Here is a 23,438-nt window from a genome sequence, read left to right on the forward strand (position 1 = left end):
ACTTAGGCTCAAACCTCTCCGTTTCATTTCATTGAGGGCGAGTCAGGAGTTGCTTAGTGGTCAAGGGGCTAGTGGTCAGTTTGGAACCAGGTCTGCCACACAGGAGGCCCAGAGTACACACGTTCCAGTGATGTCATTAGATGCTATTTTCTGACAGAGACAGTCCATTTCTGTCCAACAGTAACAGTTTGTTTTCATTATTTTCAAAAGGAGAGATGCACAGATCTGATCTCCCTCTGGATAGATAAGCATGGACAATAACAATAAGCACTGAAAAAGAGGGAAAATAATCATTTGTTACTGGTCAACTCCAATCCGAGGGCGAGTTGCCATATTGTAATATATATATTTTTTCTCTCATTTTAAAACACTCTCTTACAAACAAAAATAGTCTCAAACAGGCAGGTTCTCAGGTGCACAACAAAAACGTCAAAATGTTCAGCTTTGTACTTTTTGTACTTCTGGTTTTCTGTTTGCCTCTGCATGGGCGGGGTTTAGTGGTGTCCCCTACATCGCCGGAAGTCAGGGCTATCCCAGCATCCTCTCTGCTCACACCCAGAATCATTACACTTCCAAGAATCCCCTTTTCACGTCCACAGAGCTGTGCGTGTCGATTGGTTGCAACAGGTTGACTCGCAGCACGGTCACACAGAGGTGGCGTGTGATTGGTTGAGATGAAGTTCCACCCAGAGTGATGCATTGTCCAGGGGGTGTGGCTAGAAGGGCAAGACTGTGGAAACCTTGCAGATAGAAATGTAACATATGGAGCTGACACGATTACCAACGCTCCTCATCACGTCTCTTCTACACAACGTACTTCTATGTGCACGTTCTGTACCGTTCCACCTTCCTGAATAACACTGTCCAACATTTTGTGGGTTTTAGCCCTCTGCCTCTTTAGGATCATCCCCCCTCATCCACTAGTCCAAGTATTGGAGAGGAGGGGTCTGGGAGGTGAGGGTAGTTTTGGAGAGGAGGGGTCTGGAAGGTGAGGGTAGTTTTGGAGAGGAGGGGTCTGGGCTCTGGAAGGTGAGGGTAGTTCTGGAGAGGAGGGGTCTGGGCTCTGGAAGGTGAGGGTAGTTCTGGAGAGGAGGAGTCTGGAAGGTGAGGGTAGTTTTGGAGAGGAGGGGTCTGGAAGGTGAGGGTAGTTCTGGAGAGGAGGGGTCTGGGCTCTGGAAGGTGAGGGTAGTTCTGGAGAGGAGGAGTCTGGAAGGTGAGGGTAGTCCTGGAGAGGAGGGGTCTGGAAGGTGAGGGTAGTTCTGGAGAGGAGGGGTCTGGAAGGTGAGGGTAGTTCTGGAGAGGAGGGGTCTGGAAGGTGAGGGTAGTTTTGGAGAGGAGGGGTCTGGAAGGTGAGGGTAGTTTTGGAGAGGAGGGGTCTGGAAGGTGAGGGTAGTTCTGGAGAGGAGGGGTCTGGAAGGTGAGGGTAGTTCTGGAGAGGAGGGGTCTGGAAGGTGAGGGTAGTTTTGGAGAGGAGGGGTCTGGAAGGTGAGGGTAGTTTTGGAGAGGAGGGGTCTGGAAGGTGAGGGTAGTTTTGGAGAGGAGGGGTCTGGAAGGTGAGGGTAGTTCTGGAGAGGAGGGGTCTGGAAGGTGAGGGTAGTTCTGGAGAGGAGGGGTCTGGAAGGTGAGGGTAGTTCTGGAGAGGAGGGGTCTGGAAGGTGAGGGTAGTTCTGGAGAGGAGGGGTCTGGAAGGTGAGGGTAGTTCTGGAGAGGAGGGGTCTGGAAGGTGAGGGTAGTTCTGGAGAGGAGGGGTCTGGAAGGTGAGGGTAGTTCTGGAGAGGAGGGGTCTGGAAGGTGAGGGTAGTTCTGGAGAGGAGGGGTCTGGAAGGTGAGGGTAGTTCTGGAGAGGAGGGGTCTGGAAGGTGAGGGTAGTTTTGGAGAGGAGGGGTCTGGAAGGTGAGGGTAGTTTTGGAGAGGAGGGGTCTGGAAGGTGAGGGTAGTTCTGGAGAGGAGGGGTCTGGAAGGTGAGGGTAGTTTTGGAGAGGAGGGGTCTGGAAGGTGAGGGTAGTTCTGGAGAGGAGGGGTCTGGAAGGTGAGGGTAGTTCTGGAGAGGAGGGGTCTGGGAGGTGAGGGTAGTTCTGGAGAGGAGGGGTCTGGGCTCTGGAAGGTGAGGGTAGTTTTGGAGAGGAGGAGTCTGGAAGGTGAGGGTAGTTTTGGAGAGGAGGGGTCTGGGCTCTGGAAGGTGAGGGTAGTTCTGGAGAGGAGGGGTCTGGGCTCTGGAAGGTGAGGGTAGTTCTGGAGAGGAGGGGTCTGGGCTCTGGAAGGTGAGGGTAGTTCTGGAGAGGAGGAGTCTGGGCTCTGGAAGGTGAGGGTAGTTTTGGAGAGGAGGGGTCTGGAAGGTGAGGGTAGTATTGGAGAGGAGGGGTCTGGGAGGTGAGGGTAGTTTTGGAGAGGAGGGGTCTGGAAGGTGAGGGTAGTTTTGGAGAGGAGGGGTCTGGAAGGTGAGGGTAGTTTTGGAGAGGAGGGGTCTGGAAGGTGAGGGTAGTTTTGGAGAGGAGGGGTCTGGAAGGTGAGGGTAGTTTTGGAGAGGAGGGGTCTGGAAGGTGAGGGTAGTTTTGGAGAGGAGGGGTCTGGGAGGTGAGGGTAGTTTTGGAGGGGTCTGGGAGGTGAGGGTAGTTTTGGAGGGGTCTGGGAGGTGAGGGTAGTTTTGGAGAGGAGGGGTCTGGGAGGTGAGGGTAGTTTTGGAGAGGAGGGGTCTGGGAGGTGAGGGTAGTTTTGGAGAGGAGGGGTCTGGGCTCTGGAAGGTGAGGGTCGTTTTGGAGAGGAGGGGTCTGGAAGGTGAGGGTAGTTTTGGAGAGGAGGGGTCTGGGCTCTGGAAGGTGAGGGTCGTTTTGGAGAGGAGGGGTCTGGAAGGTGAGGGTAGTTTTGGAGAGGAGGGGTCTGGGAGGTGAGGGTAGTTTTGGAGAGGAGGGGTCTGGGAGGTGAGGGTAGTTTTGGAGAGGAGGGGTCTGGGCTCTGAAAGGTGAGTGATGGTCGACTCAGAGTTCTGTCAGAGAGAGAAGACCTCCCCCGAGTAGGAACCTCAGGAAGAGTCCAATTGATAATTTATCAGTAGTGATCAATCAATCTGTATGGATCAGAGACCAGTAGTGTTCAATCAGTCTGTATGGATCAGAGACCATAGTGATGGGGGGGGGGTCAATGTCCAGGGTATTGATCAGAGATCAGTAGTGATGGAGGGGGGGGGGGGGTGGTCAGACCGTAGGAAAAGATTTAACATAAAATGTAACAATTTCGTTTAAATCGCTGGAATAAGTTTGGGAAGAACCATTTTCAAAAATCTTCCTTTTAGTGCCTAGTGAACACGACCCTGGGGTTATAGGTTCAGGGTGGTGTGTAGTCGTGGTGGGGTTCAGGGTGTTGTGTAGTCGTGGTGGGGTTCAGGGTGTTGTGTAGTCGTGGTGGGGTTCAGGGTGTTGTGTAGTCGTGGTGGGGTTCAGGGTGCTGTGTAGTCGTGGTGGGGTTCAGGGTGGTGTGTAGTCGTGGTGGGGTTCAGGGTGGTGTGTAGTCGTGGTGGGGTTCAGGGTGCTGTGTAGTCGTGGTGGGGTTCAGGGTGCTGTGTAGTCGTGGTGGGGTTCAGGGTGGTGTGTAGTCGTGGTGGGGTTCAGGGTGGTGTGTAGTCGTGGTGGGGTTCAGGGTGGTGTGTAGTCGTGGTGGTCCTCAGGGTGGTGTGTAGTCGTGGTGGGGTTCAGGGTGGTGTGTAGTCGTGGTGGGGTTCAGGGTGGTGTGTAGTCGTGGTGGGGTTCAGGGTGGTGTGTAGTCGTGGTGGGGTTCAGGGTGCTGTGTAGTCGTGGTGGGGTTCAGGGTGTTGTGTAGTCGTGGTGGGGTTCAGGGTGGTGTGTAGTCGTGGTGGGGTTCAGGGTGGTGTGTAGTCGTGGTGGGGTTCAGGGTGGTGTGTAGTCGTGGTGGGGTTCAGGGTGTTGTGTAGTCGTGGTGGGGTTCAGGGTGTTGTGTAGTCGTGGTGGGGTTCAGGGTGGTGTGTAGTCGTGGTGGGGTTCAGGGTGGTGTGTAGTCGTGGTGGGGTTCAGGGTGGTGTGTAGTCGTGGTGGGGTTCAGGGTGGTGTGTAGTCGTGGTGGAGTTCAGGGTGGTGTGTAGTCGTGGTGAGTTTCAGGGCGGTGTGTAGTCGTGGTGGGGTTCAGGGCGGTGTGTAGTCGTGGTGGGGTTCAGGGCGGTGTGTAGTCGTGGTGGGGTTCAGGGCGGTGTGTAGTCGTGGTGGGGTTCAGGGCGGTGTGTAGTCGTGGTGGGGTTCAGGGCGGTGTGTAGTCGTGGTGGGGTTCAGGGCGGTGTGTAGTCGTGGTGGGGTTCAGGGCGGTGTGTAGTCGTGGTGGGGTTCAGGGCGGTGTGTAGTCGTGGTGGGGTTCAGGGCGGTGTGTAGTCGTGGTGGGGTTCAGGGCGGTGTGTAGTCGTGGTGGGGTTCAGGGCGGTGTGTAGTCGTGGTGGGGTTCAGGGCGGTGTGTAGTCGTGGTGGGGTTCAGGGCGGTGTGTAGTCGTGGTGGGGTTCAGGGTGTTGTGTAGTCGTGGTGGGGTTCAGGGTGGTGTGTAGTCGTGATGGAGTTCAGGGTGGTGTGTAGTCGTGGTGGGGTTCAGGGTGGTGTGTAGTCGTGGTGGGGTTCAGGGTGTTGTGTAGTCGTGATGGAGTTCAGGGTGGTGTGTAGTCGTGGTGGGGTTCAGGGTGGTGTGTAGTCGTGGTGGGGTTCAGGGTGGTGTGTAGTCGTGGTGGGGTTCAGAGTGGTGTGTAGTCGTGGTGGGGTTCAGGGTGGTGTGTAGTCGTGGTGGGGTTCAGGGTGTTGTGTAGTCGTGGTGGTGTTCAGAGTGGTGTGTAGTCGTGGTGGGGTTCAGAGTGGTGTGTAGTCGTGGTGGGGTTCAGAGTGGTGTGTAGTCGTGGTGGGTTTCAGGGTGGTGTGTAGTCGTGGTGGGGTTCAGGGTGGTGTGTAGTCGTGGTGGGGTTCAGAGTGGTGTGTAGTCGTGGTGGGTTTCAGGGTGGTGTGTAGTCGTGGTGGGTTTCAGGGTGGTGTGTAGTCGTGGTGGGGTTCAGGGTGGTGTGTAGTCGTGGTGGGGTTCAGAGTGGTGTGTAGTCGTGGTGGAGTTCAGGGTCGGTCTCATCACGTGGCGGTGGGTTATTGTTGGGGGGGGGGGGGGGGTCACAGCAGTAGGCCCTGTAGACAGAGCTGCCCCCCCCAGGCCCTCCACTGTCAGAGGATGACGCAGCAGCGACACAGCCTATGGCCCCCGCCGTGCACCGAGGGAGGGGGCGTCACCGGGGCAAAGTAGGCGTGGACCTTTATCTCTGGGAGATGGGCCTATAGGGAGAGGTAGGAGCTACGTCATTTCAAATGCAGCAATATTTCACACTGTTGTATATTCTCCCATGACAGCCTGCAACGCTGCAATTAACTCTATAGGAGTATAATACAACAGTGTGGGGGTCATTCTATTCTTTCTATAGGAAACTACAATTCCCACCAGGCCATGCAGGAGCTTTGACATTACAGCTATAGTGATGCAGCTTGGGAGATGTAGTGATGGCGATGACTGACCCGTATGCGTTTGATGCCGGCCCTGGTGACCTGCTGGCAGTCGTAGAGTTCTATCCTCTCCAGACGGTGACAGTTCTTCAGGTGCTCCAGAGTCCCGTCTGTGATCAGAGGGCAGTTATCCAACTCCACCACCGTGAGGCGCTCCTGTCCACACACGCTGCTGCTCAGCGCCCTGATACCGTCGTCAGTTATCAGCTCACAGTGGGAGAGAGACTGGTGGAGAGAGGATAGACGGTAGACACTATATTACATTCTGTAATGTACACCCACAACAATACGTACCAGTGCTTGCAGGCGAGGGCAGTGAATAGCGAGCTGGACTAGAGTGTTGTCAGTCACCTGTGAGAGGAGACAGACTCAAATCAAACCCAGATACAGTACATAGAATCAGACAGGCTCAATCAAACCCAGATACAGTACATCAGACAGGCTCAATCAAACGCTGATGGCCTCAATCTACAGTTGCATTAAACAAGAAAAGAAGCCCATGAAATCTTACCAAAACACATTCTTCTAAATCCATTTTTTCCATCTCATGACAATGCTGTTGAAACAAAATCACATCAGTTCAACATTAGGTTTTGATTAGTGACCTTAAATGTGAAAAGATTTGAAGACAAAAAGAAACACACAAGTCAAGACAGAGCGCTGATGGAAATAACGAAGCACTTACCCTGGCCAGTACAGTAAATCCAGCGTCTGTAACATGTGAACATCGTGCTGCTTCCAAGATCCTGATACAAACACATTGGTTATGTGGACGGTATGGCGTCTTTTATCAGTAGGCCTCATCGCGTGTCTGTCAGTGGGCCTCATCGCGTGTCTGTCAGTGGGCCTCACCGCGTGTCTGTCAGTGGGCCTCATCGCCTGTCTGTCAGTGGGCCTCACCGCGTGTCTGCTGTCAGTGGGCCTCACCGCGTGTCTGCTGTCAGTGGGCCTCACCGCGTGTCTGCTGTCAGTGGGCCTCACCGCGTGTCTGCTGTCAGTGGGCCTCACCGCGTGTCTGCTGTCAGTGGGCCTCACCGCGTGTCTGCTGTCAGTGGGCCTCACCGCGTGTCTGCTGTCAGTGGGCCTCACCGCGTGTCTGCTGTCAGTGGGCCTCACCGCGTGTCTGCTGTCAGTGGGCCTCACCGCGTGTCTGCTGTCAGTGGGCCTCACCGCGTGTCTGCTGTCAGTGGGCCTCACCGCGTGTCTGCTGTCAGTGGGCCTCACCGCGTGTCTGCTGTCAGTGGGCCTCACCGCGTGTCTGCTGTCAGTGGGCCTCACCGCGTGTCTGCTGTCAGTGGGCCTCACCGCGTGTCTGCTGTCAGTGGGCCTCACCGCGTGTCTGCTGTCAGTGGGCCTCACCGCGTGTCTGCTGTCAGTGGGCCTCACCGCGTGTCTGCTGTCAGTGGGCCTCACCGCGTGTCTGCTGTCAGTGGGCCTCACCGCGTGTCTGCTGTCAGTGGGCCTCACCGCGTGTCTGCTGTCAGTGGGCCTCACCGCGTGTCTGCTGTCAGTGGGCCTCACCGCGTGTCTGCTGTCAGTGGGCCTCACCGCGTGTCTGCTGTCAGTGGGCCTCACCGCGTGTCTGCTGTCAGTGGGCCTCACCGCGTGTCTGCTGTCAGTGGGCCTCACCGCGTGTCTGCTGTCAGTGGGCCTCACCGCGTGTCTGCTGTCAGTGGGCCTCACCGCGTGTCTGCTGTCAGTGGGCCTCATCGCGTGTCTGTCAGTGGGCCTCATCGCGTGTCTGTCAGTGGGCCTCATCGCGTGTCTGTCAGTGGGCCTCACCGCGTGTCTGTCAGTGGGCCTCACCGCGTGTCTGTCAGTGGGCCTCACCGCGTGTCTGTCAGTGGGCCTCACCGCGTGTCTGTCAGTGGGCCTCACCGCGTGTCTGTCAGTGGGCCTCACCGCGTGTCTGTCAGTGGGCCTCACCGCGTGTCGTCAGTGGGCCTCACCGCGTGTCGTCAGTGGGCCTCACCGCGTGTCGTCAGTGGGCCTCACCGCGTGTCTGTCAGTGGGCCTCACCGCGTGTCGTCAGTGGGCCTCACCGCGTGTCGTCAGTGGGCCTCATCGTGTTTGTCAGTGGGCCTCATCGTGTTTGTCAGTGGGCCTCACCGTGTTAATAAGAAAGGGGGACATTTCTTACTTGAGTCGGGGGCAGTTGAGCCCCAGAGCGGTGAGAGAGGCGTCTGTAATGTTACTGCAGCCAGAGATACACAGCATCTGCAGTTTGTGGCACCCCCGACACAGACTGACCAAGCCATCATCAGTTATCTGCTGTAAGCACACACACAAAATCATCTGTCACCGGCTTATAAATTACACACATTACACACACATTTTCTGTCTTTCAATCCCTACTCCCCCCCACACACACACACACACACACACACACACACACACACACACAGCCTCCATCTCTGTCTTACTGAGCAGGTCTGCATGTTGATAGTGGTTAGTTCAGGACAGTGTTTCTGGAGGGGTTTCAGTGCTCCATCCTCCAACTGTAGAGAATACAGAGAAACCAATCACTACTGACAATCAATACAATCATGTTTATTTGTGTGTGTGTGTGTGTGTGTGTGTGTGTGTGTGTGTGTGTGTGTGTGTGTGTGTGTGTGTGTGTGTGTGTGTACCTGTGTGCAGCCACGTAGGAACAGGGCTTGTAGGTTGTTACAGCCCCTGGTCAGAGCCTCGATGCCATCTCTGGTGATTTGGTCACACCACGACAGGTTTAATGTCTCCAACATACTACAGCCATCACTAAGCAGAGACACACACACACAGTTTTCTTACTAAGTATTACACTGTATGTTACGTTACTGTTTCCATTGGAATGTACCCGGTAATGATACGGTAACCACGGGGGATCTGTTGTACCCGGTAATGATACGGTAACCGGTAACTACGGGGGGATCAGTTGTACCCGGTAATGATACGGTAACCGGTAACTACGGGGGGATCTGTTGTACCCGGTAATGATACGGTAACCGGTAACTACGGGGGGATCTGTTGTACCCGGTAATGATACGGTAACCGGTAACTACGGGGGGATCTGTTGTACCCGGTAATGATACGGTAACCGGTAACTACGGGGGGATCTGTTGTACCCGGTAATGATACGGTAACCACGGGGGGGGGGGATCTGTTGTACCCGGGAATAAATTGTGTTTGTTGTAATGGATCCTAAAGAAACAAACATCTAATTTATTACTATGTATCTACCATTTTACCCTTCTAGTAAATACCTTGTAATTTATGGACCGTAAAATAAAACTGCAACCCTTGAACCTTGGCCAGAAGAAGTAGTGCACTACATAGGGAATAGAGTACTGTTTGGGACACTCACCTGAGAGCTTTGAGGGAGTGGTTGGTAACAGACACGCAGGAAGTGAGGTCCAGCTGTTTGAGTTTGCAGCAGAACTTGGAGAGGCTGAGACAGGTGCTGTCTGTGATCTTAGTGCAGCCATTCAGATTCAACACCTCGATGTTACGGCAGTTCTGGGAAAACGTCCTGACAGGTGACAGAGTCAGAGGTGTACAAATACCAAAGTCATGGAGAAGCAACTGAATCACGAGGGATGTGCATCTTCCCCTTTCAAGACGATTGGATACTTATCTAGATACGTGGGCTCCGATACAGGAACAATACATTTTAGTTTGAAACGATTCAGTGAGATTCGGTTTGAATGGGGGAACGAATCGATGCTATACAATGTACTAACATTTTTTGGCATAAACACACACATTTTAAATTCAAATCTGCTGCTGATGGAGCTCATAAACTCGGCCTCCTGAGCTGGATCTGTCTGAGCTGACGTGTGTGTGTGTGTGTGTGTGTGTGTGTGTGTGTGTGTGTGTGTGTGTGTGTGTGTGTATAAATGAATTACAGTGCCTTCATAAAGTATTCACACCCCTTGACTTATTACGCTTTGTTGTGTTACAGACTGAATTTAAAATGGATTAAATTGAGATTGTGTCACTAGTCTACACACAAAAGCCTCCAAATTAATTTAAAAAAATGAAAAGCTGAAATGTCTAGAGCCAAAAATAGTGCTTACCGATTAACCGAATTCATTTATTTGAATTCCATTTTGTTCCGTTTTTTTCTGTGAGCTCAATGCACACATTGCACAGTTTCTCTAGAGATAAATCAGATCCAGCCTGAACTGTGAGATGTAGTAGGAAGTTGTAGTTTCCAACAGGCCAATATTATACATAGTTTAGCGCATAAAACCTGGTAATTAAACTACAATGACCATAATCCATTGCGCATCTACTTGTGCGGTCTGTGTTTCTCTTTCACGCCTGCTACTGAAGAGAGAAGAATGCGTGACCCTGAGGTGATATAGAGAGCAGCTTCGCGAGACATCTGAAAATACATTCTACCATCATTGGACTTTTATTTGTTGTTTTATTCTGTGTTAAACGTGACAAAGAAATGAACTATGTCCTGAACACAAAGTGTTATGTTTGGGGCAAATCTAACACAACACATCACAGAGTACCACTCTTCATATTTTCAAGCATGGTGGTGGCTGCATCATGTTATGGGTATGCTTGTCATCAGCAACCACTAGGGAGTTTTTTAGGATAAAAATAAAATGGAATAGAGTAAAGCACAGGAAAACCTGGTTCAGTCTGTTTTCCAACAGACACTGGGAGATAAATTGACCTTAACCTAAAACACAAGGCCAAAATATACACTGGAGTTGCTTACCAAAATGACATTGAATGTTCCTGAGTGGCCTAGTTACAGTTTTGACTTGAAAATATATGGCAAAACTTAAATGGCTGTCTAGCAATGATCAACAACCAACTTGACAGAGCTTGAAGAATTTTAAAAAGAATGTCTAAATATTGCACAATCCAGGTGTGCAAAGCTCTTAGAGACTTACCCAGAAAGACTCACAGCTGTAGACACTCTTAGAGACTTACCCAGAAAGACTCACAGCTGTAGACACTCTTAGAGACTTACCCAGAAAGACTCATAGCTGTAATCACTCTTAGAGACTTACCCAGAAAGACTCACAGCTGTAGACACTCTTAGAGACTTACCCAGAAAGACTCATAGCTGTAATCACTCTTAGAGACTTACCCAGAAAGACTCACAGCTGTAATCACTCTTAGAGACTTACCCAGAAAGACTCACAGCTGTAATCACTCTTAGAGACTTACCCAGAAAGACTCATAGCTGTAATCACTCTTAGAGACTTACCCAGAAAGACTCACAGCTGTAATCACTCTTAGAGACTTACCCAGAAAGACTCACAGCTGTAATCACTCTTAGAGACTTACCCAGAAAGACTCATAGATGTAATCACTGCCAAAAAGTGATTCTAATATGTATTAACTCAGGTGTGTGAATACTTATGTAAATTAGATATTTTTGTATTTCATTTTCAATAAATTTTGTAAAAAATGTTTTGTCATCGTGTGTAGAAGGGTGTTTTTTTTTAGGCTGTAACAAAACAACATATGGAATAAGTCAAGGGGTATGAATACTTTATGAAGGTACTGTGTGTATGGTGTGTATGGTGTGTATGTATGTATGTATGTATGTATGCATGTACAGTTGAAGTCGGAAGTTTACATACACTTAGGTTGGAGCCATTAAAACTCGTTTTTCAACCCCTCCACAAGTTTCTTGTTAACAAACTATAGTTTTGGCATGTTGGTTAGGACATCTACTTTGTGATTGACACGAGTCATTTTTCCAACAATTGTTTACAGAGATTATTTCACTTATAATTCACTTAAACATTTGAAATTGGGGACCGATGCCCATCGGTGAATCGTTACATCCCTCTGAGCCCATCGGTGAATCGTTACATCACTATGAGCCCATCGGTGAATCGTTACATCCCTATGAGCCTATCGGTGAATCGTTACATCCCTATGAGCCCATCGGTGAATCGTTACATCCCTATGAGCCCATCGGTGAATCGTTACATCCCTATGAGCCCATCGGTGAATCGTTACATCCCTATGAGCCTATCGGTGAATCGTTACATCCCTATGAGCCTATCGGTGAATCGTTACATCCCTATGAGCCCATCGGTGAATCGTTACATCCCTATGAGCCCATCGGTGAATCGTTAGTGAATTGGTTATACTAAGAGTGAAAGAGGCCCTATGGAGAAGGACTCACTTCATGGATGCGTCTCCCACACTGAGACATCCCCTCAAACTCAGCTGCCTCAGGAAGCCTCCACATCGCTTAGAAATGTTCTCCACTACTCTACCCTGGAGAGAGAGACAGAGAGAGAGAGACAGAGAGATCATTTTTAACCAGTCTTTAATGGTACAATTTAACTTACAAAAAACATGACGAGAGAGAGATCAAGAGAATGACAGAGAGAGTGTGTGATAGAGAGAGCCTGGTGTGAATGTGTATATGTAGGATCAACTCCCCTGACCTCTCACCTCTATGTCTGTCTGGAAGTTGAACAGGTCAATCTTCTGCCAGTTACTACCATCCAAGGCCAGGACATTCCACGCCTGAGAAGAGAGAAAGACAGAGAGAGAGAGAGTGATGGAAAGAGGAAGAGTAAGAGAGAGTGATGGGTGTGGTCAGTCATACACCACACCAGGGCTGTGTTTAGGAGGCTGAAAAGATTTGGCATGGGCCCTCAGATCCTCAAAAAGTTCTACAGCTGCACCATTGAGAGCATCTTGACTGGCTGCATCACCACTTGGCACGGCAACTGCTTGGCATCCGACCGCAAGGCGCTACAGAGGGTGGTGCGTACAGCCCAGTACATCACAGTGGCCGAGCTCCCTGCCATCCAGGACTTCTATACCAAGCGGTGTCAGAGGAAGGCCTTAAAAATAGTCAAAGCCTCCAGCCACCGAGTCAAAGCCTACAGATTGTTCTATCTGCTCCTGCATGGCAAGCTGTACCAATGCACCAAGTCTGGAACCAACAGAAGCCTGAACAGCGTCTACCCCCAAGCCATAATACTAATAACTAGTTAACCCCCAAGCCATAATACTACTAACTAGTTAACCCCCAAGCCATAATACTACTAACTAGTTAACCCCTAAGCCATAATACTACTAACTAGTTAACCCCCAAGCCATAATACTACTAACTAGTTAACCCCCAAGCCATAATACTACTAACTAGTTAACCCCCAGGCCATCATACTACTAACTAGTTAACCCCCAAGCCATCATACTACTAACTAGTTAACCCCCAAGCCATAATACTACTAACTAGTTCACCAAATAGCTACCTGTACTATATGTACTGTAACTCTTTTGACTCATCACATATGCTGCTGCTACTGTCTATTATCTATCCTGTTGTCTAGTCACTTTACCCTTACCTAGAGTATACTGCTGTTACTGTCTTATCTATCCTGTTGTCTAGTCACTTTACCCCTACCTACAGTATACTGCTGTTACTGTCTATTATCTATCCTTTACCCCTACCTACAGTATACTGCTGTTACTGTCTATTATCTATCCTTTACCCCTACCTACAGTATACTGCTGTTACTGTCTATTATCTATCCTTTACCCCTACCTACAGTATAATGCTGTTACTGTCTATTATCTATCCTTTACCCCTACCTACGGTACACTGCTGTTACTGTCTATTATCGATCCTTTACCCCTACCTACAGTATACTGCTGTTACTGTCTATTATCTATCCTGTTGTCTAGTCACTTTACCCCTACCTACAGTATACTTCTGTTACTGTCTATTATCTATCCTTTACCCCTACCTACAGTATACTGCTGTTACTGTCTATTATCTATCCTTTACCCCTACCTACAGTACACTGCTGTTACTGTCTATTATCGATCCTTTACCCCTACCTACAGTATACTGCTGTTACTGTCTATTATCTATCATGTTGTCTAGTCATTTTACCCCTACCTACAGTATACTGCTGCTACTGTCTATTATCTATCCTGTTGTCTAGTCACTTTACCCCTACCTACAGTATACTGCTGTTACTGTCTATTATCTATCCTGTTGTCTAGTCACTTTACCCCTACCTACAGTATACTGCTGCTACTGTCTATTATCTATCCTGTTGTCTAGTCACTTTACCCCTACCTACAGTATACTGCTGTTACTGTCTATTATCTATCCTTTACCCCTACCTACAGTATACTGCTGTTACTGTCTATTATCTATCCTGTTGTCTAGTCAGTTTACCCCTACCTACAGTATACTGCTGTTACTGTCTATTATCTATCCTTTACCCCTACCTACAGTATACTGCTGTTACTGTCTATTATCTATCCTGTTGTCTAGTCACTTTACCTCTACCTACAGTATACTGCTGTTACTGTCTATTATCTATCCTTTACCCCTACATACAGTATACTGCTGCTACTGTCTATTATCTATCCTTTACCCCTACCTACAGTATACTGCTGTTACTGTCTATAATCTATCCTGTTGTCTAGTCACTTTACCCCTACCTACAGTATACTGTTGTTACTGTCTATTATCTATCCTTTACCCCTACCTACAGTATACTGCTGTTACTGTCTATTATCTATCCTTTACCCCTACCTACAGTATACTGCTGTTACTGTCTTATCTATCCTTTACCCCTACCTACAGTATACTGCTGTTACTGTCTATTATCATTCCTTTACCCCTACCTACAGTATACTGCTGCTACTGTCTATTATCTATCCTGTTGTCTAGTCACTTTACCCCTACCTACAGTATACTGCTGTTACTGTCTATCCTGTTGTCTAGTCAGTTTACCCCTACCTATATGTACATATCTACCTCAATTACCTCGCACCCCTGCACATCGACTCGGTTCTGGTACTCTGTGTATATAACCAAGCTTTCATTACTCATTGTGTATTTATTCCTTGAATTATTATTATTTTCGCTATTTTTCTCTCCGCGTTGTTGGAAAGGGCCGTGAGTAAGCATTTAGTTAGTCTATACCTGTTGTTTACAAAGCATTTAGTTAGTCTATACCTGTTGTTTACAAAGCATTTAGTTAGTCTATACCTGTTGTTTACAAAGCATTTAGTTAGTCTATACCTGTTGTTTAAAAAGCATTTAGTTAGTCTATACCTGTTGTTTACAAAGCATTTAGTTAGTCTATACCTGTTGTTTACAAAGCATGTGACAGATAAGATTTGATTTCAGTAGGGCAAGTTGAGCACAATGTGGAACCTTAAATACTCAAGGTGATTTCAGTCAGTCGTCATGATACCTGTAGGGGTGGGCCTTACCTTGGACACCTGGGCACACCTGCACAATGTGATCACGTCCAGGTTGGAGAAGATTCTGCAGAGAGAGAAAGAGCATTCTTACAGAAAGAGATTGGCCAGTTTAGCAAAAGGCCAACTGAGTTAGCATGTAGCTATTAGCCAACAGGGGTAATCCAGTGGGTCAGATAACACACACACATAACCTCCCCACACACACACACATAACCTCCCCACACACACACACATAACCTCCCCACACACACACACACATAACCTCCCCACACACACACACATAACCTCCCCACACACACACACACATAACCTCCCCACACACACACACATAACCTCCCCACACACACACACATAACCTCCCCACACACACACACATAACCTCCCCACACACACACACATAACCTCCCCACACACACACACATAACCTCCCCACACACACACACAAAACCTCCCCACACACACACACATAACCTCCCCACACACACACACATAACCTCCCCACACACACACACATAACCTCCCCACACACACACACATAACCTCCCCACACACACGTAACCTTCCACCCTCAGGAAACTAGCACTTCCCATTATTCCATCATGGACAGAGACAAATGCTGTGTGTGTGTGGGGGGTCAGATGGAGCAAAGTAACAGAGCACATGTCATGTACACACACCTCATTGATCAGTGGAGCAGCTGACCAATCAGACAGGAGTTGATCGATTGTCTCTCCGCTGATGAGCGCGGCAGAGGCCATTGTACACTTTAATCATGCATACTTGGTTCCATCACACACACACAATCCAGTTTGTGTGTTCTAGACAGTACCTTCAGAAAATATTCATACCCCTTGACTTATTCCACATTTTGTTGTATTACAGACAGAATTAAAAATGTATTAAATAGACACACAATATCTCATAATGACAAAGTGAAAATATGGTTTAGAAAATTGTGCAAATGTATTGAAAATTAAATACAGAAAATCTCATTTACATAAGTATTCACACCCTTTGGGAGCGATTACAGCTGTGAGTGTTTCTGTTGAGTGAATACATCAAATCCTTTATTCCCTCCATACTGGTCCACACTGTTTAACAACAACAACTGCTGCTCCCCGGGCACTGATGACGTCGATTAAAGCAGCCTCCCGGACCTCTCTGATTCAGAGGGGTTGGGTTAAATGAGGAACACACATTTCAGTTGAATGCATTCAGTTGTACAACTGACTAGGTATCCCCCTTTTTACCTTCCCTTTTAAAACAGTTACATAGTTTAATGGCTGTGATAGGAGAAAACTGAGGATGGATCAACAACATTGTAGTTACTCCACAATACTAACCTAAATGACAGAGTGAAGAAGGAAACCTGTACAGAATAACAATATTCCAATATTCCTGTTTGCAACAAGACACTAAAGTAAACCTGAGAAAAAAATGTGGCAAATAAATGACCTTTATGTCCTGAATATAAAGTGTTATGTTCGGGGAAACAATCACAGAGTTCCACTTTTCATATTTTCAAGCATGGTGGTGGCTGCACCATTATTTAATGACTACCTCATCTCTGTACCCCACACATACAATTATCTGTAAGATCGTTCAGTCGAGCAGTACATTTCAAAACACAGATTAGACCAGGGAGATTTTCCAACGCCTCGCAAAGAAGGGCACCTATTGGTAGATGGGTAAAAAGAAAATAAAGAAGACATTGAATATCCCTTTGAGCCTAGTGAAGTTATTCATTACACTTTGGACGATGTATCAACACACCGAGGTCACTATAAATAAATAGGCGTCCTTCCTAGTTGCCGGAGAGGAAGGGATTTCACCATGAGGCCAATGGCAGGTCGCCTAACGGTTGTTGGGCCAGTAACCGAAAGATCGCTGGTACAAATCCCTGAGCTGACTAGGTGAAAAAATCTGCCGTTCTGCTATTGAGCAAGGCAGTTAACATCCCTTAGCAGACGCTCCTATTCAGAGCGATTTAAAGGTAAACGTAAAATGTGGAAAACCTCCCTGGTCTAATCTGTGTTTTGAAATTCACTGGTCGACTGGGGGACCTTTAGAGATAACTGTATGTGTGGGGTACAGAGATGAGGTTAAATCCTGTTAAACACTATTACATGCAACTTATTAAACACATTTTTACTCCTGAACTTATTTAGTCTCGCCATAACAAAAAGGAGTTAAACACTTATTGACTCAAGACATTTCAGCTTTTAATGAATTAATTTGTAAAAACTTTGTAAAAACATAATTCCACTTGGACATTTTGGGGTATTGGGTGTAGGTCAGTGGCACATCATCTCTCTTTAATCCACACAACAACATGTGGACTAAGTCTAGGGGTGTGAACACTTTCTGAAGGCTCTGTATGTGTTGTTTGTGCTATAAATAGCCTCTGTGGGAAATTCCGCAGTGCTCAGCTCCTCCAGCTGTGTGAACTTCAGACAGACAGAACCCACCTATATACACCATTATACCAGTGTGTGTGTGTGTGTGTGTGTGTGTGTGTGTGTGTGTGTGTGTGTGTGTGTGTGTGTGTGTGTGTGTGTGTGTGTTAGACAGTGATCTCAGATCAGTAGGGTTACACACAGAGGCTGTAGGACGTTATGATGCTCTGTAGGTCGCATAGCTAGTAGACATACATTTCAAAGGTGACACACACACACCTAACCACTCAAGGTTAACAGTCTGCTAAGTGAGGCCAGCCGTGTCCTTTTTTAATAAGTTACTCTCACACTTTAAACCCTGGGGCGAGCACTCAGGTGTGTGTGTGTGTAGGTGTGTGTGTGTAGGTGTAGGTGTGTAGGTGTGTGTGTGTGTAACTAACCTGAGCAGCAGCTCCTTGGGAAGCTTCTTGTTAATGGGAGCTTCATCACTGTTGGAAAACACCTGGAGAGAGAATCAACATCCACATCAGAGCCACTGTCACCATGGTAACAAGCACCCAATAGAACTCACAGACACACACACACACATAGACCTACACACACAGGCCTGCACATACACACACACACACACACACACACACACACACACACACACACGAGATATAGAGAGTCCGCTGAGATACCAAAGATTGATTTAGAAATGTTGAGAGAGTTACAGCTACATAAACAGCCCCTAGCAACCCAATAGAACAGCGTTACCGAGAGAGGATGGGAACGACAGAGGAAGAAACAGGGAAGGAAAGCTAACGAGAACCTAATTTACTGGTGAAGACTCAGAGGAGAGGAACATTAGAGATTTTATTGGGATCCCCATTACATTAGCCGACTGCAATGGTGACAGCAAGTCTTCCTGGGGTCCACCACATAATGAAAAAGATATCACAGACAAAAATACTTTACAATTTACATCATTTTAAAAACATGAACAGACATTACAACTAGGTCAGATAGGGGAGAGGCGTTGTGTTGTGAGGGGTTTTATTTGGTTGTTGTTTTTAAAGCAAATTTAGCTGTTTGAGTAATTTGAGAAGGAAGTGATTTTCATGTGATCATGGCTTTGTATAATAATGTGCATTGCCTTGAATTCGTTCTGGATTTGGGGACTGAAGAGACCCCTGGTTGCATATGCATGTCTCTCAGTTATATGTAAGTTGATTATACAGACAATATGGAACATTTCAACAATAATATTTCTCACAAAAAACAAGAATTTATGCAGTTAATCTCAGGTCAACCCTCAACCAGGAAATACGGGCATGTTGATGTTAGGTCTATATGTGCAGTTAAGGGCGTGCTGCTCTGTTTTGAGCCAGCTGCAGCTTTGCCAGGTCTTTCTGTGCTGCACTTGACCATATCCTCTAACCTAGTCCATTTTACCAGACAGTAATCAAGATGAGACAAGACCAGAGCCTGAATAACTAGTAGTTGATTTGTGTCAAAAACACAGATCATCTTTTTATAAACAGACAGACCTCTCCCCATCTTCACAACAACTTAGTCAATATGACTTGACCATGATAATTGACTATCCAATATTATACCTGGGAGTTTAGCTTCCTGAGCTTGCTCAATGGTCACTCCCTTTATACACAACTCCAGTTGAGGTTTATGTCTTAGAGAATGTTTTGAACCAATTACAAAGCTTTTAGTTGTCGATGTATTTAAGACCAGTCTATTATTACATCACCTATTCTGATACTGACTGTAACTCCATGTTTAGAATGTCATTCATATTTGACGTATAAGTTCACCTGAGTGATTAGGAACACTTAAGTCATAACCCATAACTTCCTGTTTCACTGGGGTATAAATATGAGGTGACACACAAGCCAAGTTCCCATAGTCATCCATTACTATGGGACAGACCCGAGAATACAGTAATGCTGTCCGACAAAAGGTGGTTGAGCTGCACAGATCAGGAAATGGCTGTAAGAAAATAGCTGTGCGGTTGAAAATGCCCATTTCCACAATCAGGGCAATAATTAAGAAGTTTAAAGCAACTGGAAATGTTAACAATCGGCCTGGAAGAGGGCGTGTGTCTATATTGACCCCACACATAGTGAGGAGGATGGTTCGAGTGGCCAAAAAAATCTCCAAGGATCACGCTGGAGAATTGCAGATGTTTTTACATTTACATTTACATTTAAGTCATTTAGCAGACGCTCTTATCCAGAGCGACTTACAAATTGGTGCATTCACCTTATGACATCCAGTGGAACAGCCACTTTACAATAGTGCATCTATGTTGGGGGTCAGAAAGTCTCAAACTACATAACCACAAGTTGTTTGGGAGGGTTGCTATAAAAAAGTCTTTATTGTCATCAAACAACAAACAACAAACTCAAGCGCCTACAGTTTGCCAAACGTTATTGTAACTTTCAATGGGACCGGGTTCTATAGTCAGATGAGACCAAAATAGAGATTTTTGGAAACGAACACCAGAGGTGGGTTTGGCGTAGACAGAAACATATCTATGCAGAAAAGTACCTCATCCCCACTGTGAAGTACGGTGGTGGATATTTGATGATGTGGGGCTGATTTTTCTCTCAAAGGCACTGGACAACTTGTTAGGATTACATGGCATCATGGACCCTATCAAGTACCAGCAGATATTAAATCAAAACCTGACTGCCTCTGCTAGGAAGCTTCAACTGGGCCGTGGTTGGATCTTCCAGCAGGACAATGATCCAAAGCACACCTCAAAATCAACACAAAAATGGCTCACTGACCACAGAATCAAGGTTTTTGCCATGGCCGTCCCAGTCCCCTGACCTAAACCCCACAGAAGAGCTGAAGAGGAAAGTCCACAAGCGTGGACCTGGGAATCTGAAGGATCTGGAGAGATTCTGTATGGAGGAATGTTCTCAGATCCCTTGCCATGTGTTCTCTAACCTCATTACACATTATAGGAGACGACTCTGAGCTGTTATCTTGGCAAAGGGAGGTTACACAAAGTATTGAATGAAGGATTGTCAATAACAGTGGACATACTTGAGAAATATTTGTTTTATGATAAGAATTTATTTTTTCTTTCAATTATTTTACTTTATATTAAAGGCTAGATTTTTGTGAATATTTTGAAAGAAAGGCCAAGAGGATAAACAATATAATTTTTTTCACAGCCCATTTTGCTCATATTTACCAAGGGTGCCAATACTAGGAGGGCACTGTATCATGTTATTAGCCATTCATTTTAACCAATCATCAGTCATCTGAGTCAGAGTCAGAGCAGTACACGTTGAGTCTCCTCCTCTCTATGCTGAAAGTCAGTAGTTAACTTGTTCTCTGAAAAATGGCATTGACCAAATACAAACACATTTCTCTCCATCCGTTTACTAAGAACAGGCAGCAAACTGATTGGGCGGCTGTTAGAGACAGCAAATGGTGCTTTGCTGTTGTTAGGCAGTGGAATTATTTTAGCTTCCTTCCACGTCTGTGGACGGACGGACGGACACACACCTTTAGGCTTTGGTTAACGACATGGCAAATAGGGGTAGATATACAGTCTGCTACCATTCTCAATAGTTTCCCATCAAGGTTGTCTATACCTGGTGGTAATACAGTCTGCTACCATTCTCAAAAGTTTCCCATCAAGGTTGTCTATACCTGGTGGCTCATCATTACTGACGAATAGCAATAGTTTTTCCACCTCTCCCACGCTAACTTGACCAAATTCAAAACAGCTATCTTTCCCTTTCATTATTTGATATTTCATTTTTAAAATATGATGATTCACTGTTCAATGTTGTCATTTCTGAGTTTGTCCACTTCATTAGTGAAAGTCATTGAAATGATTGGAAATATCAAAAGGTTATGTTATAAATTACCCAACAATTTCAATGAATGATGGAGATTTATTGGGTTTTCTGCTCATTATATCATTTAAGATACTCAAGTCTTTTTCCACCTAGCATGCAGACAGAGAAACACGTAGCATGCAGACAGAGAAACACGTAGCACGCAGACAGAGAAACACGTAGCATGCAGACAGAGAAACACGTTGCACGCAGACAGAGAAACACGTAGCACGCAGACAGAGAAACACGTAGCACGCAGACAGAGAAACACGTAGCACGCAGACAGAGAAACACGTAGCATGCAGACAGAGAAACACGTAGCACGCAGACAGAGAAACACGCAGCAGACAGAGAAACACGTAGCAGACAGAGAAACACGTAGCATGCAGACAGAGAAACACGTAGCATGCAGACAGAGAAACACGTAGCAGACAGAGAAACACGTAGCAGACAGAGAAACACGTAGCAGACAGAGAAACACGTAGCATGCAGACAGAGAAACACGTAGCATGCAGACAGAGAAACACGTCCCACGCAGACAGAGAAACACGTCCCACGCAGACAGAGAAACACGCCCCACGCAGACAGAGAAACACGTAGCACGCAGACAGAGAAACACGTAGCACGCAGACAGAAAAACACGTCCCACGCAGACAGAGAAACAGCACCAAAAAGCACCAAAACAAAATAGATAACAGAACCATAACATTTTTCAATGAATCATTAATCACTCTAACAGTTTATTTCTTTACATGTGCTTTCTTGAACCACAACACTGTTCTATTCGTCATCAAGCCAGACGGCTCTAACGGTTCACAGTTCATTTATTAACTGGTGCTTTCTTGTCAACAATTAGTAGGAATATTTCTACAAATACTTCCAGTGCTGCATCTGGATTCACTTCCTCATACACATCACATCTTTAACAAGAGTCCTGAGAAAACATTTAGTATGATCTCTTATGAAATAATTTAGGACCAACATTTGGCACTTTGGTTTTCCTTGTTATTGCCACAATGTTCTGGTCACTACAGCCAATGGGCAATGGGAACTGATATTGCTGAGCAAAGCTCTGCAGCCTTAGTGAAGATATGATCAATACAAGTGGATGTCACAGATCCAACACTATTGATATGCTCTAGTTGGTTGAGTGATAACCTGGGTCATATTACAGCCATTAGTCACAGTTAAAAGTTCCTCTTGAGAAGACAGCAAGTTGCTAACCCGCCAATGGTCAGGTCACCCAGAAAATAGACCTTTGTTAGCATCACATACACACACTATCAAGCATTTCACACACATTATCTAGATACTGACCGTTAGCACTTGGTGGCCTATAGCAGCACCCCAAAAGATTAGGCTTTATATGACCACAGCACTTCAACACCATTTGACATGAGATCCTCTTGAAGCATTACAGAGATACACACACCTCCCCCATAGGCATTCCTGTCTCTTCTGTAGATGTTATAGCCTTGTATTTCTACTGCTGTATCATCAAATGAATTATCTAAGTGAGTCTCAGAAATAGCTAATATATGAACGTTATCTGATCTTAACAAGTTTTTGATTTCATTAACCTTATTTCTAAGGCTACATATGTATATGGGCTGTTCGTAGTCCTTTCCTTGGTAGCTTATCAGAGATGGACATCACATGGAAAAGAGCAAACAAAACTAGAACGAAAAACAACATTCAGCAGTCGATTTAATCAGTTGGTGTGTGTGTGTGTGTGTGTGTGTGTGTGTGTGTGTGTGTGTGTGTGTGTGTGTGTGTGTGTGTGTGTGTGTGTGTGTGTGTGTGTGTGTGTGCGTGCGTGCGTGCGTGCGTGCGTGCGTGCGTGCGTGCGTGCGTGCGTGCGTGCGTGCGTGTGTGCTGCAGGGTTGATGCTACGAACCCACAGGCTTGGCTCTCTCTCATCCCTTCCAGGCTTCTGGGAGGGAGGGTGGACAATGAGCCTGTCATAGCAGATATAAGCAATGTCCACACGCTCTCTGGCAGCTTTCATGGCTGGGATAAGTTCTTTCCTCTTCTGGCACACAGCTTAAGGATAGTCCTAGTTGAGGAAGATGTACTATATGTTCCTCTCAAGTACATGGCTCGGTTCAGAACAGCTACCTTGTCTTTGAACCTCAGGAACTTGACCACTATCAGCCTGGGCCTGTCACCTGGGCCGGTGGTGGGTTTTCCAGTCCTGTGGGTGGGCCTGTCACCTGGGCCGGTGGTGGGTTTTCCAGTCCTGTGGGTGGGCCTGTCACCTGGGCCGGTGGTGGGTTTTCCAGTCCTGTGGGTGGGCCTGTCACCTGGGCCGGTGGTGGGTTTTCCAGTCCTGTGGGTGGGCTTGTCACCTGGGCCGGTGGTGGGTTTTCCAGTCCTGTGGGTGGGCCTGTCACCTGGGCCGGTGGTGGGTTTTCCAGTCCTGTGGGTGGGCCTGTCACCTGGGCCGGTGGTGGGT

General features: G+C 47.0%; 1 protein-coding gene across 2 annotated transcripts; it reads right to left on the minus strand.

Annotated features, from left to right (window-relative positions):
• Positions 1-2,950: 2,950 nt before the first annotated feature.
• Positions 2,951-23,089, minus strand: LOC129830737 (F-box/LRR-repeat protein 2-like). Of its 2 annotated transcripts, none has more exons than XM_055893420.1 (14): positions 22,881-23,089; positions 17,567-17,628; positions 14,740-14,794; positions 11,944-12,018; positions 11,669-11,763; positions 8,867-9,031; positions 8,154-8,280; positions 7,947-8,021; positions 7,664-7,791; positions 6,209-6,269; positions 6,035-6,079; positions 5,818-5,874; positions 5,536-5,748; positions 2,951-5,298 (listed from the first exon to the last, which is right to left on the minus strand). In XM_055893420.1, the coding sequence occupies exons 1-14, from the start codon at positions 22,989-22,991 to the stop codon at positions 5,191-5,193; spliced, it is 1,377 nt and encodes a 458-aa protein (XP_055749395.1). In that variant the 5' UTR covers positions 22,992-23,089; the 3' UTR covers positions 2,951-5,190. The 2 variants fall into 2 exon arrangements, with proteins under 2 accessions (XP_055749395.1, XP_055749394.1); XM_055893419.1 differs by having other exon boundaries at positions 7,664-7,794.
• Positions 23,090-23,438: the final 349 nt, after the last annotated feature.

This window comes from Salvelinus fontinalis, chromosome 32 (assembly GCF_029448725.1).
Source record: "Salvelinus fontinalis isolate EN_2023a chromosome 32, ASM2944872v1, whole genome shotgun sequence".
Classification (NCBI taxonomy): domain Eukaryota; kingdom Metazoa; phylum Chordata; class Actinopteri; order Salmoniformes; family Salmonidae; genus Salvelinus; species Salvelinus fontinalis.

Excerpts from the sequence above, each read along its gene's own strand:
- LOC129830737 (XM_055893419.1), bottom strand. The coding sequence starts at position 22,991 with ATGAAAGCTGCCAGAGAGCGTGTGGACATTGCTTATATCTGCTATGAC. Across the intron at positions 7,795-7,946 it reads TCAACATGCAGACCTGCTCA|CAGATAACTGATGATGGCTT; the intron begins GTAAGACAGAGA and ends GTGTGCTTACAG. Across the intron at positions 6,270-7,663 it reads CTCAACTGCCCCCGACTCAA|GATCTTGGAAGCAGCACGAT; the intron begins GTAAGAAATGTC and ends TGTTTGTATCAG.